The sequence below is a fragment of the Tribolium madens genome, unplaced genomic scaffold (assembly GCF_015345945.1).
Source record: "Tribolium madens isolate multiple individuals breed KSU strain unplaced genomic scaffold, Tmad_KSU_1.1 Scaffold_7;HRSCAF=85;Tcas5.2_LG10, whole genome shotgun sequence".
NCBI classification, from domain to species: domain Eukaryota; kingdom Metazoa; phylum Arthropoda; class Insecta; order Coleoptera; family Tenebrionidae; genus Tribolium; species Tribolium madens.
This window is the reverse complement of record NW_025401050.1, coordinates 8,925,428-8,939,574: the sequence shown is the minus strand read 5'-3', so window position 1 is coordinate 8,939,574 and position 14,147 is coordinate 8,925,428. Positions and strand designations below refer to the sequence as shown.

At 30.2% G+C, this 14,147-nt stretch overlaps 1 protein-coding gene across 2 annotated transcripts in view; it reads left to right on the top strand.

The window, feature by feature from the left end:
• Positions 1–14,140, top strand: part of LOC123009974 — a 75,367-nt gene extending 61,227 nt beyond the window's left edge. For both annotated transcript variants that reach the window (XM_044406571.1, XM_044406572.1), the window contains 6 exons: positions 1,739–1,903; positions 7,561–7,739; positions 7,797–7,900; positions 9,971–10,174; positions 10,614–11,063; positions 13,352–14,140. In XM_044406571.1, coding sequence (XP_044262506.1) covers positions 1,739–1,903; positions 7,561–7,739; positions 7,797–7,900; positions 9,971–10,174; positions 10,614–11,063; positions 13,352–13,438 — 1,189 coding nt within the window. In that variant the 3' untranslated portion in view covers positions 13,439–14,140. The remainder of the gene's footprint in view (positions 1–1,738; positions 1,904–7,560; positions 7,740–7,796; positions 7,901–9,970; positions 10,175–10,613; positions 11,064–13,351) is intronic.
• The last annotated feature ends 7 nt before the right edge of the window (positions 14,141–14,147 follow it).

The window sequence follows — 14,147 nt, the reverse complement described above, 5'->3', positions numbered from 1 at the left end:
ACGTTTATAGAATTAATGATTAACAGATATTTGAAAATTATAGTTTATGTTGACATCAAAATGCTTTAAACAAATTTTGGAATCACCATTTTATACAATTTTTTGGTTAACATTAAATATTTAACGTATCAAAGTTTATTCTACTATAATTTAGACATAATTTTTCAAATTTCAGCTTTATTTTTATGTTTATAAGGTTTTTTGCGTTTTTGTGTTGTCTCTTAATTACAGATCCTCATCGATTTTCATATTAGTCGGAAAACATGATATTCTTACCCAGCAACTTTCCTTATTGGGTTTCTAGTAAAACAAGATCACGATTTTTCAGCTTTTCGCTGTCACAGATACTTCGTTGTCCCAATTTCTTGAAGTGTTTCAAATCAATAAACTTCGAAAGAACAATCAAAGTTGAAATGTTTAAAAATAACATCATCTAAAATTTTGCTTATTTCTAATTCAAACTCTAAATAGGACACCTTTTGATGATATTTACATTTCTATAAAGTCGACATAAAATCTATTTTTACTGACTTCATTAGGTTAATAGTCAGGCAGTCAGTACCAGCAGACGTCTTAAAAGCTTTAAGACGAAATTTTTATTTGTTTTCAAGAGAAAAAGTTTTTATCATAAACCAAACAATTTAATAATTTTCTTCGAATAGTAATAATTTAAGTGACCGAGCATTTTTTTCTTATTTGCGTTTCCAAGCTTGACTTATGCATTTTCGTTGGGTTTCACAATGACACTTCTTACGAAACGCTACATTTTATTAGCAAAGGTTGGTAATGATAGCGAAATGACATAAGCAAACATAACCTCAAAATGTAATGCTTTGTTTACGATTTTTGTAAAATAAAAAAAACAAATTTGTGATTCAGTGCTGTGAATTTAAAAACTCCCTAAATAGCAACGTTTTAAAATTTTTTTGGTTTTTATGGTAAAAATGAGGACAAAATAGAAAAAATAGTATATTAGACTTACACTGCCCTAAACCTCTTGGGCGATAATAGATCTTCTTATGAAACTTGTGTAATAATATACTATTATTATTTTCAGTTGCAAAAGTGAAAACTGATTCAATTTGCCTTGGCCATCAAATACGTCATGTTATTTACTATCGTTTGTGATATGATAAGATAATATATGATCATTGAAATGTTTTTTTATATATTTCACGTGTTAACAATTTTAAAAACTACTAAGTTTTGACATTTTGTTTGCAATTTGCCATTTTTTTACAACATTGGACTCTTTGTTGGTCAAGTCTTTCAAACAGGATTTAGATAAATTTTCAAGACACCTACTTTCTGGAGGTCGACCACATTTACACTGTATCCTTTTACATTGAGTTATGAAATATGGCAAAATTAAAAGATACAAATTGTATCAAGTGTCCAAAATAATCATGAATTATGTAACACTTGTGTGAACTCGATTATAATAAATTTCCGACGATTGTTTTTGAGGTCGTCTAACTTTCTCAAATCTCACATACGTTAATAGTACTCATTGCGATCCTAGTGATAAAATCTTGTTTTCATCCCTCTAATCTCTGACTCAGCCACTTTTCTGCACTCTTCATCCGGTCCAGAGTTACGTATTTTTTTATCAATGTTTATGAATCATCCATCAATCGATCGGTTCAAACTTTCGCTATTATGTTTTATTCAAATGTCGAACTTGGCAGATGTTTTATTTATCGATTGGTAAAAATGACGCAGGATTTTTCATTTCTAGGTCGTCTGGCAATTTCGGGAGCGCGGGGGCCCGGTCGGCTCCCGGAACGCCGCAAGGGACCCTCGGTACTTCCCCGGAACCAGCCTCGCAGCCATGCAGTCCAGGCTGCACGTCACCCTCGATCCAGCGAAGCCCAAGTCACTCTCTCTTCACTAAATGCGATAAGTAAGCCCAAAAACAGTAGGTTTATAAAGTTAACAAAACAAACCAAAGAAATTATGTGGAAATAAAGAATAAAGACTACGTATACTGAAATAATTTTTTTTTGCAAAACTCAAAAACAAAAAAATCACATTTTTTCTTGTCCAAAAAGTTCTAGTACTTTATCATTAATCATTTTTTTAATGTAAATAGTTTTAGCAAGAAACGCTTTTAGTTTCATTTTTTTTAGCACTCTGTATTAAGTTTCAGTATAAATTTTACACATTTACAAAGGTAGTGAAATACAGGTCTCATTATTGTTTTTATCTATAAACGTCACAAAAGTGACCACTTTTATTGCTAAATGTCATTTTTTTTAGCACTCTGTATAAAGTTTCAGTATAAATTTTACACATTTACCAAGGTAGTGAAATACAGGTCTCATTATTGTTTTTATCTACAAACGTCACAAAAGTGACCACTTTTATTGCTAAATGTCATTTTTTTTAACACTCTGTATAAAGTTTCAGTATAAATTTTACACATTTACAAAGGTAGTGAAATACAGGTCTCATAATTGTTTTTATCTACAAACGTCACAAAAGTGACCACTTTTATTGCTAAATGTCACAAGGAAAATTTGCTTTTCAGCCATGGAGTAAAAATTTCATTTTTGCGCCTAAGCATTTTTTTTACTTTTACTATTATATTATTTACAATATTGTTAATTTCTTGTTTTTCTGCTTTAGCAATTTCCGGAAAGGTACATTCTACAGTATGTTCCCGGATTGGGTTTACAAGAGGAAATTTTTTTTATCTTTGATTTTACGCCAAAACTGTAAAGGAAAAAAAGTTTTTGCTTTACTTGGAAAAAAATCTGTAATTAACACTTCATTATTCCAACTCGAAAAAAGTTCATTTTTCTCTTGATTTTGGACTTAGAATAATAATTTTTCTCTGCTTTTTAAGTCTTATCACTCACATTGGTGCTTTTTATTTATTTGCTTACTATATGTCACTTTGAAAATTAATTTATGAATTAAATAATGATATTTCTTGTTAAAAATGACTTCGGTTTTTACCTTAAAGCTGTTTCTTTGACTAAAATTATGTTTTTCATAAACATTTTTGTTATTTATTTAACTTGGGTAAACTCATTTGTCAAAGTGATATCATTGTCAAAATAATAAAACCGCCAATGTGATAGGACTTAAAAAGCAGAAAAAAAGTCCAAAATCAATAGAAAAATGAACTTTTCTTTCTACTGAGTTAGAATAATGAAGTTTTTATTACAGATTTGCTGGTTTCAAGTAAAGCAAAAATTTTTTTCCTTTGCAGTTTTGGTGTAAAATTAAAGATAATTTTTTTTTCTTTGTAAACTCGATCCGGGGACATACTGCTAACTGCGCTAATCATCCACTAGTGAAATTAAAAAACACCTAAAATCTCAACCCAAGTTCCGATATGTTTGTTTATGAGCCATAATTACATTAGTTGCAAAACGTCCTGATTATTTTGTTCATTTACTTGCTAATTAAGTGTTACTCTTTACTTTATATGTTATTAGGAGTAAAAGCGAGTTTATGTGGCTCAGCTCACTAAACGTTCTACTTCGCTATATAAGCGGTCACTTTTACTCCTAATAACATAATATACTATTTTTTTAATTAAATTTAGTTGAATTTGTAAATCGTATCAGAAAATCAGAATTTACTTCGGCTATACAGTTCAATTTTTTTTCAAAAAAGGTGATAATACTAAGAATGTTATTCTTTTGTCCCAAATTTTTTTGTAACTTTTATCAAATTTCACTATGGTTTGTCACACCAAGTGGAAACATTCCATCATAGTGGGCGAATTAATCGCCGCTTGATAACAGGTCGAGGAAACAGGTGTGCAAACTAAAGATAAAAAACGAAAATTGACGCAAAGTTACGAATTTTCAAAACTCGTGTTAATAGCAATGTTAAGATAAGGGAGTTAACGATGGATGAGGTAGAATCAAAACAATATAAGGTTAATAATAGCAACGAATATTCGATTTCTGATAAGTGATAAGAATTATCTAATATATCGAGTTGTGTTTAGTTGTCATTTTGTTGTCGGTAATTGTAGACGAAAAATCTTAATTAATTTAGAAATGCTTGCTAAATTTACAAAAGCTCAAAAAGACGATGCTGTTAGTACCAGCAGTGGTGATAGTTGGGGCACCGATTCCGACACGTAAGATTATTTCACTTTTTTTGACCTTGTGTATAGTAACATTTATAGTCAAAGGAAATGTTTTAATATCTTGACCTTTGTTTCTGTATTATTTGATTTATTCTTTGCAAAATTTATAATTTTACACAAATTTTATGACTAGTGTGGAATTTTTCTATGACATTTGATACTCGTATCGTTATTAATAAATTAAAAGCACTTACTGTAATGAGGTCCTAAATTGGATAAATAGTCGTGATAATAGCAACGATTTGAATACTAACACTACAAACAATTTATAAGTAGATAAACAACTTTTAACGGTTATACCAACTCAGTGAATCAATTTAAGTGGAATTGAAAATTTCGTACTTTCAAAAACGATAAAAGAGAAGTAAATTGTCATTTTTATACATTATTGTAATAATTCACACTTCCCACGCCAGTAAATAAATTAGGCCAGGGAAAAAAATCTTGGAAAATGCAAGGCCGTGCTGCACTATGTCGACGAGTGTATGAGAATTTACTTCCCACGATTTCTGTTCTAAAATAATGTAATACAGAAAGTATACCAAATATATTTTCTAATTTATTAATACAGGGAGCGCCAGAAATCGCGCCCCAGAGCAAAATGTTATATAAGGTAAGATACCAGGGACATGGAAAAAATGTTAAAAAAATTTTATCTATAAAAATTTCGAAGTTATGAGGGTTTGAAGTTTGCACTTTGACTCTATTTATTTCTGTTGGAAAAATATTTTTTTTTGCTATAGGCTATTAAAAAAGGAAACAAGTAAGCTGTATCCTAAATTGTAACTCTGTTGAATGTTATTTGTGGATTTTATTGGCCAAATTTTTGTCCCTTTACTAAATAATTGTAAAAAAACATATGTACAAGATTATCAGTATCATTAAATAAATATAAAAAATTGTCAAATGTCAAAATTTTTTCACATAGAATTTTTTAAACATTTTTTTTATGTTCCTGGTATCTTATTTTACTTGAAAATTTTCTCTTGCGCAACCTGTATAGTGACTCAAACGTACATAAATATTGCTTTGGGACCCATATGGTACACGCCATTGGTTTGACTATTATATAGGCTGGCTCAAAATTGCGGAACAGCATGGAAAATCTTTTTAAATTTTGATCTATACTCGTAATAGTTTTGTATGTAATTATACGGGTCTTAAGGTTGCGCATTTGAATTTTTTATTTCAGTTTCATTTCAATGTAATTTTTTTCTTTGGGTTTTTTAAAAAATACAAAGCAAACACGTATAAATACTGCAAGGACGAGATAACTTTTTGTATGTTTAATTGCATTTATTTTTATACAAAGTTTATTTCTTGAGTACAAAGTACAGTTTTATTGTTTGTTTATGTATTTTTAGAAAGATGTATGTCAATAGTAGTTTTTAAGGTAAAGATACAAGGTGTTTTGTGATGTATTTAAAACCCTAACTTTATAAATATCTAGCACCTGCATCATTTTTGTTATTTGTTTTTTATCGAAGTGAGGCAGGTGTGTTTTTTACAAATAAGTTTATTGTTTTAATAATTCACTTAAGAATGGTTAACTTAGTTATAGATAATTTATTGACCCAATTGAGAAAAGTACAATAAACTATTAGAAATGATTTGTACATTAGATGAACCATTCATTATTTACATATTTATATATCAACAGCGAGGCTTTCATTATTGTTATCTACAATATTAGTTGTGGGTATTTATTCATATTTCAAAACAAAAAATTGCGCACATTTTTAAAGGTTATATTTTTAATTAAAAAAGCCTGTTTATACAGGATGTCTCGCGAGGAAATGCGATTAACTATACATTAAAATAATTAGAAATTAATTTATGCGTATTTTTTTTATATAAATTATTTTTTATTTTACTCGACAACGTTGTTATTTACGAAAAATTTACAAGAGACAAAAAAGTTTCTAAATTGAATGGGCTTTAAAATTCTAGTAGTAACACCAAAGCCAAACTAATTTATGTGAAGGGGGCTCTCGTAGCCCCCTTTGACAATGTTTCACAGCGTTACAATTTGCTCTGTTAAATGATTATTTAAAACAACAACTGTATGCTAAATTTGATAAAAATTTAAAGATAGAAAATATAAACTGTATATTTGGGGGCTGAAAATTCCACAAAAATTAGTTTTTTAAAGAAAAAAAATATGTTAAATTTATTTTGAATGGTTAATGAATGGTTAAAATATTTGCACTGCCTCGCGAGACACCCTGTATAACAAAATTTTACAACAAATGTTAATTTAACACAATAAATCAGGCTTTAATAAATATATGAGTAATTTTATTATACACTTACCTACTTTTAATTTGCTTTTGCGTAACATGATAAATAATAAAATAAAAAATGATTTAGCACATATAAGTAGCATTTAAACAACTTTTATTATTATAATGTTTATTGACACTAAATTTTCAAAATCTGGTAAATTCAGGTTATTGATAGAATGTTGTGTTGGCAATTTTTATAATACGAAGTTGGCACAGATTACAAATATTTAATAGATAAAATACTATAAATAATTCATTGTTGAAATTAATATTCTGTTTTTCACCTGTCAATTTATGAAATACAGTTTATAAATCCTATTTCTAGAATTCAATTGTGATGAAATTAACAACATTAAAAAACACAAAAACAAAAAATGTTGAATTTTATTCTATAGTCGTATATTTAAAAGAGTAAAACCAAATATAAGATACACCATTCATCATATTTGTCTTCAGAACTAGTAAACTCAACAAAAATTTATTASAAATTATATAAATCTTAAAGTTTAAAAAATATTGAAAAAAAATTTGGAAATTTGTCTAATTTGGATCAATCTTTTTCTTTATGTTATTATCTTTCGAAGTATAGTTAAAAGTGCAATTTAAAGAAATACCATGGCTTTTTGAGTTTTTATAATAAATTCCCGACCTTATTTTAATCAACGTGACAAACCATTAGTAGTAAAATACACAATTATTGGAAAAAAAATTGTTTTACAAGGTCGTAATAGGAAAATAATTTATTATTCTTAGTGTGCACTGACTGCTTATCCCAATTTTGTTTTAAAATTAAACTTATGCGACCTCAAAAAAGAGGTTGATGACACGTCCACTTCCCCTCAAAAAATAAGTTCACATTGGCTAACTCTAAGGAATTCAAACCATGAAATTACCAGTAACGGAAACTCTAGTTGGTTAGTTTTTGTTTCTACCACTCAATTAGCACCTTTTTAATTTTTTTGGGGAAACCTTCCGATGCCAAAAACCCCAACTTTTCCACAAATAAATTCTCAGGTCGGTCTAAATCTTCAATTGGCATCGTTAGAGCCCGTCGGAAGTCGTTAATTTCGCCATAAACTGGCACATCCTGTATTTTTTTGCGGATAAATTCCAGAAAAATCCAGTTTTGTCAAAGTGACGTTTGTAATGTAATTATTATTCCAGAGCGTCTTTGAAACACTTGTCGACGTCGACGCCAGCCATGACGGCCCAAGCGCAGCTCACCGAACCCCCCAGCCCCAAAACGGCAAAGGAGAACAAAGTGCCTACGACGTCGAAAGCGCGCCAGAAAAAATTCAACAGACATTTTCCGGCTGTTGACAAAGACGAAAAAGTCCTAAATTGTGAGTTTTTCGCAACTTTATTTGAAGAAATTTTAAGGCATTTTTCCGTTTTCACAGATTATTCCTGTGCTCTTATCGGTGATATTCTGCTACAAGGCCACTTGTACATCACCAAAAACTACTTTGCGTTCTATTCCAACGTCTTCGGATACGTGACCAAGGTAAAAATTAATAATTAACATTTAATTTGATTTTCAACCTCTTCAAAATCGTTATTGTATAATTTATATAAACGCTTTTTTGTTTTGTGAAAAAAACTAGAAAAATAGAATTTTAAGCATGTACTTTAAAAGAGAAAATACAGACTTTAGACCTACAATATTTGTCAACACATTACACTCAGAAAGTTAAAAAAGTGCAGAAGTTTGCTAAATGTTGAAAATCTCAATAAATGTAAATTTTGTCAATTTTGAATTATCAAATTGTTAAAAAAAAATTTAATGGCTATCATATACCAAGAGATATTTAATAATTTTTAGCGAAACAAAAACAAAAATTGGATAGAAAAATGAGTCGGATTGATATTCCAAAAAGATCCAGACAAAATAGGATGTTTGATCAAAGTTTTTGAAATTATTTTACTTCCGACTTCTTAATTTTTTAACATGCAACACACTGTTAAAGTTTGTAATACTTTCTTTTTTCTAAAATAGTAAAATACTTTTTTTTGTTTTTATTACTATTTATTTATTTAAAATTTTTTTTAAACACTGTTTTGTCAAGGAAATTAGATTATTTCAGTATCTCCGTATGTACAGCATTTCCAAAAAAAAAAACGTTATTTTGGGGGGAAGGGGGGTTGTGATTTTTTAGGTCAATATAAAAAAGTTTTTATGGACCTATGACTAAAAATGCTAGAGAACTAGACTAAAAGATCTTTTTTTTTTATTATTTCGAAAACCAATTTAGATGAATTATGAGTAATTTAATGGTGCTATTAAAAATTGTGTATCTTAATAAAAGGGCGGAGGCACTGGTCAACCTATTTAAGGCGAAAAATTTTGCTTTGAAAAGCGTTTTTTTCTTTTACTTTTGTACGACACAACACTCTTTTCGAGAGACATGTTTTTTTTCAAATCGTGCACCGAACTTTTTTTCTATATCTTTTAACTTTTTATAGTTTTATTTGTTTGTGTACTACAATACACTATACTAAGAATACGAACACAAAATAATACTTAATCTTGGTTCCTTCTTCTCACTCTTCTTGCATCAATTCTACTTCTGTTCCAATTTCGTCTCCTTTCTCCTCTTGCTCTTTCTTCTCTTTCGTCCAGTATTTATTCGCATTCTCTTAATTTTTACATCTGAATCTGGCTGTCATTTTCTCCTCTTTCATCTTTTCTGTAAGGTACATTTTTCTTTCTATATTATGTCCGTTAGAAGGCGACTTCTTCACTTTGGCTCTTCTTTCTTGCTTTTGTATGTTTCTATCTTTCATTATCTAGAATTTTTCTTTCTCAACCGTTCTACTGTTTTTTTGCATTTTTAATAATATTGTTTCCTACTTTCTTGTCTTTACTACTTTGTTGCAACTTTTATAATGTTGTTTCCTACTTTCTTAACCTTTTTTGCATTTAGAATTTTCTTTGCTCTTTTTCCTGCTTCTACCCTTGTTTTATCTTTTTTTTCATAGTTGTGTCTTCTGCTGGTTACTTTTCTCCATTTTGTGATAATTGTCCTTGAAAAATATAATAGCCTGATTACGTAGAAAATGGTTTATAGGACACAGGGAAATAAAACATTAAATTCGTCGCGACGTTTCGATACCTTAATTGTATCTTCTTCAGGCGAAGAATTCTCGTTGGTTGAGCGTGTGGAAGCATGGCACAAGTCCTTCCTAGAAACCATTTTCTACGCAATCAGGCTTTTACTTTTCTTTCAATTTTTTATCCCCGTCTTCATATATCATTAATATATTATTCTATACATTTCTGATCAGGTTATTATTACATTAGTTTTCTTTTATCTGCATTTTTACCAAACGTATCTTCCTTTTTTTATATGTGCATTCTCTTTGTTGTCTTTACTCATTGTTTATCTCAAATATTTTTCACCGCTTTCATCTCCCATTTGCTTCTTTATTTCTGCCTTCTTCGTGTTATTTTCTTTCTGTCTAATCATTTCTTTAATCCTGTTTTCCTGCTTTGTCAGCAGCTTTCGACCTTTTATCTTGTTTCTTCGCCATCTTTTTGCCGAGTTAATAAATGTAGAAAATGACATTGTTCTAGCTTCTCATTCCAATGCTGTCCGTGGAGAAAATAACAAAAGAAAAAACCGCAAGGATAATCCCGAACGCTGTTGGAATCGCAACAAGCGAAGACAAGCACGTTTTCGGCAGTCTAATGTCACGTGACAATACCTACCGTTACATGGTCAAAGTCTGGGAGGTCGCCCAGAACGCCTCTCTCCTCGTGGTCGAACCGGAAATAGTGGTAGGATCCCAAAAACTCGCATTGAACCCTTCCGTAAATTATATTTTCCTACGACCATATACGAAACTAGAAAATTGGCAAAAACCTGACGAAAACCTGTGCGATTTGTTTTCGCACTGTGTGTTAGAAATCTAACGCACAATTCACACTCGTATGTTTTGTATTTTTTCATTTAACGTATTTTTTTTGTATCCATTAAAAAAATAAATCGTTATTCAACGTATTTTTGTATCCATTATAAAAAATAAATCGTCATGAAAAAAATATATGTTCGTAAGAAAAAAAAAATTTATGGTCGTAGGAAAAATAGTGTACAAAACTTGCAGGAATGTGTCTAACGCACTCGCGGGATTGCCTGCACTCGGCTGACGCCTCGTGCGCAACTTTTCCGCTTGTGCGTCATTCCGTGTGCGTTATGTAATATACTATTTCATTACAGGAACCTGTAGTGTCCGATAGTGACAGCTCTGAAACGCGTGAAGGTGAAAGTGGGCGAGAATCACCATTACCAACTCCCCGATTTGCTCAAATGGTCCTCAAAGAGCGCAAAGACATCGCCGGGCCTAAAGTCGAAAGGCAACAACGCTCAATGGAAATGGTCTACGCTCTTAAGGCGGGCATTTTGAAATTCGCCAGCCTACCGCGACAGAGCCTAATATTGTTCGCCACGACGTTACTGTTAATTCTTCTCTTCTTATCGGCAGCTGTGTTACTTTATCGAATTAGTAAAATACAAAACAAATATTCATTTAATTTGCATGAGACAATGCTCGCTGCAGGCAGCGAAGACGTTTACAGTAATCTACTACAATATCAGACTCATTTACATTCGAAGTCGGCGGGGGCCGTGCACAATTTCTTAGACACGAATTTAGACCAAATTGCTAAGGTGAGTGACAATTTTTTTTTGTTTTTAAATGAGAAATTATGAAACACTCAATGCCGAATTAAAAATATGAAATAGTATATTATATCACAAGGTAGAGAAGAGATTTTTTATAGTCGAGCCGTTTTGTTAATAAATGCGAAGCTATAAAAATCTTCTCTACCGTGTTTTATTTAACATTTATTTCACTACTCGCATATTTATTATCCAGAAATACAACGATGAAAAGTATAACCCTACTTCAGTGATGCCAGATTAGGGAATTTTTCCCTAGTTCTAGGGATTTTTCTAACAAAAAGGAAAAAAGGGATTTTTTACATTTTCTGTGAAAATCTCAATTTTTTGCTGGCACAGTTTCAAAAATTACAAAAATTTTTAATATGAATATTGTAACTTCCCCAAGTTAGCGCATTTGTATATGAGTACCACATAGTAACGCGGAAACCAAAAATGTATTTTCTGTAGTTGTGTAAAGACAAAAAAAAGAACAAGATAACTAAAAGCCGTTTGCGTTTTTCGCGTTGCCAAGTTTACTAATTATTGCAATTCATTTAATGTTTTAGACGAATATTTAAAATTAATGAAATCCATCCCATAATTTATAAGTATAAATAAAAAATTAAGTAGGTATCTAAATATACACGTTTATTTGAATTTGTTTTAATTGACTTGTATTTTATTTTTTTATTTCTTTAGTAAAATTTATTTTAATTTATGTTATATTATTTATTGATTTTTTGTTGTTTGGAGTTAACACATTTTTATGTTGTATTTATATTATATTACCTCAACAAAACAGGCCAATGAAATAGTATCTTTTTATTTTTTAAGTAGTTTAGGGAATTCTAGGGAATTTAGACGCGACAATGTAGGGACAATTTGGCATCACTGCCCTACTTAATGGACCTGTTGGCTCAGGCGTAATTCGCAACTACTATTTTTGTTAATTCATTATTACCAACAGTAATTAATTACTTATCTGAGAAGTATTATTTTATCTTATCGTTAATGAGGTTATGTCATTGTTGTATCGAAGTTTATTAAAGAATTTTTTAACTTGATAATATGAAATATTTGTTAAAATAACAAAGGAACTGCAAAGAAAAGGGAAAACGTGTTAAAATTTGCGTCATTACCGATAATATTTTAACATGAAATAAACCCATTTGTTGTTTTTGACAGTTTTGACATATACAGAAGTATTAGAGTTGGGATTATTTCGATGTTTGAGAAAATTTAAGAAAATTTATTTTTGAATTTGCTAGTTTTTTAAATGTCTTGTACACCATAACACAGAAATTAGTAATTTTTTTCAACAGGAATATGTTTAATGTTGCAACTAACTAAAGTCAAGAAGTCAAAATCTAACCTTGAAGAGCTAAATCTCATGAAAAAAGGCTCAAATAATTTTTTCTCATGGGAACTTTTAACTTAATTGGATATACCCAAGAGATGGCCCGATATTTTTGAATCACCTTTTATAATTGTATACAGGGTGTTAAAAAAAGATTGTAAAATATTTAAGTACGTAAAAGTATATGGACCAAAATAAACAAAAAAGTCTTAATAAACATGGAGATATCGAATGTGAAAATTTTTAGATGGTTATGTACTTTTCACACAGGTGTGAGAGCAACAAACATTTGCTTCAGTGGTTCTCTGTTACGGGTGTTTTATACTATTTTCAACTTTTTATACCGTTTGTATAGAAAAAAAGCATTTTTTATTAAAAAGAAAACAAAACAAAAGAAAACAATTTTTAAGTAGAATATCTTTGTACTGTAATCGTAAAAAAACATATTTAAAAAATGTCAAATGTCAAAAATTAAATGTCAAATTTTTCATGTTCCGGGTATCTTATTGTCTGGGGCACGAGTTCTGGCGCAGCCTGTATGTATCATAAATAAATATTCAGATTTGTCAACAAGAAATTACCACCTAGGAGTTGAATTTTTAGGAAAATTATGTTTTTTATGTTGTTTGGAACTAGAATTTTCAGAGGCAATTTTAAATGCCTAGGGTTAGCCCTTGTTGAAGGTTGACGTTTCCTGTCATCCTGCTGTCAACTATCAATTGAGTTATCTGTACAAACTGACAGGTGACTTAACCTAAATTTTTGACACTAGTTACGATATCTTTTGTTTGTCACTACAAACCAACCTAACCAAATTTATGGCAACCTATTCGCGAATATCCCTAAATCCTAGGGAGTAATTTCTTGTTGATACGATAATAATTAGTTGTAAAAATTGACAACATATTTTTAATTAAAATTTTATTGTTTGTTTCAGGTTAGACAGTCTCTGGAAGCGCTGTCGACTTTGTTGATCCCAAACAACAGACAGAAAGAGGCGAGTTCTAGAGACAGCAGCAGTTAGCCACATTAACTACTGTAGGAATGTGATCAGTATTCAGTCTTTTTAAATTTAGATTTAGCAATATTTCACTTAAATATTGTTGCCACCATCCCAGTATCGACACTAGACCGCGTTGTTTCATATTTGCCAAATCTATTATTGCCATAAGGGTATTGGAACTACTCCTATGTATAGTCAGCACGTTTACTATAAGCTCAATTTGTCACGAGAGGGTTTCTGGTGTAATGGACCGATTTGCAAAACTGGGATTTTGTTTTTAACCTTTAGTTAATTCTCGCCATCTAGTACAAACTTATTTTATTCCAGTTTAGTTTCAATGAGGCGTCCAAGACGCTCTTATATCAACTTCCTAGCAATAATATCAAGATGATTGGGAACTAAAGCTGTGAATTGGTACTGAGCGATTTTAGAAAGAAAAAATGTTTCATAATTTTAGAAACTTCGTAATCCTTATTAGGCAGAAAATTGTTGAAATGAAAATGTTTAGTCTTTTATTTCAATGTACAGTTTTGTACTAGTTTTAATAGGAAACAATTTACACTGTTTTTAATTTTACCTATGATGTTTATATGTTAGATGTTAATTTATTGCGGTTGGAGTTGTGTTTTTGTGAATTTTTGTTTTTGTAAACATGTTAACATAGAAGAAACCTGTGATATCTTATTTGTTTTGCTTTTATCAATAAATAGTGTTACAATTTAATTGCTTC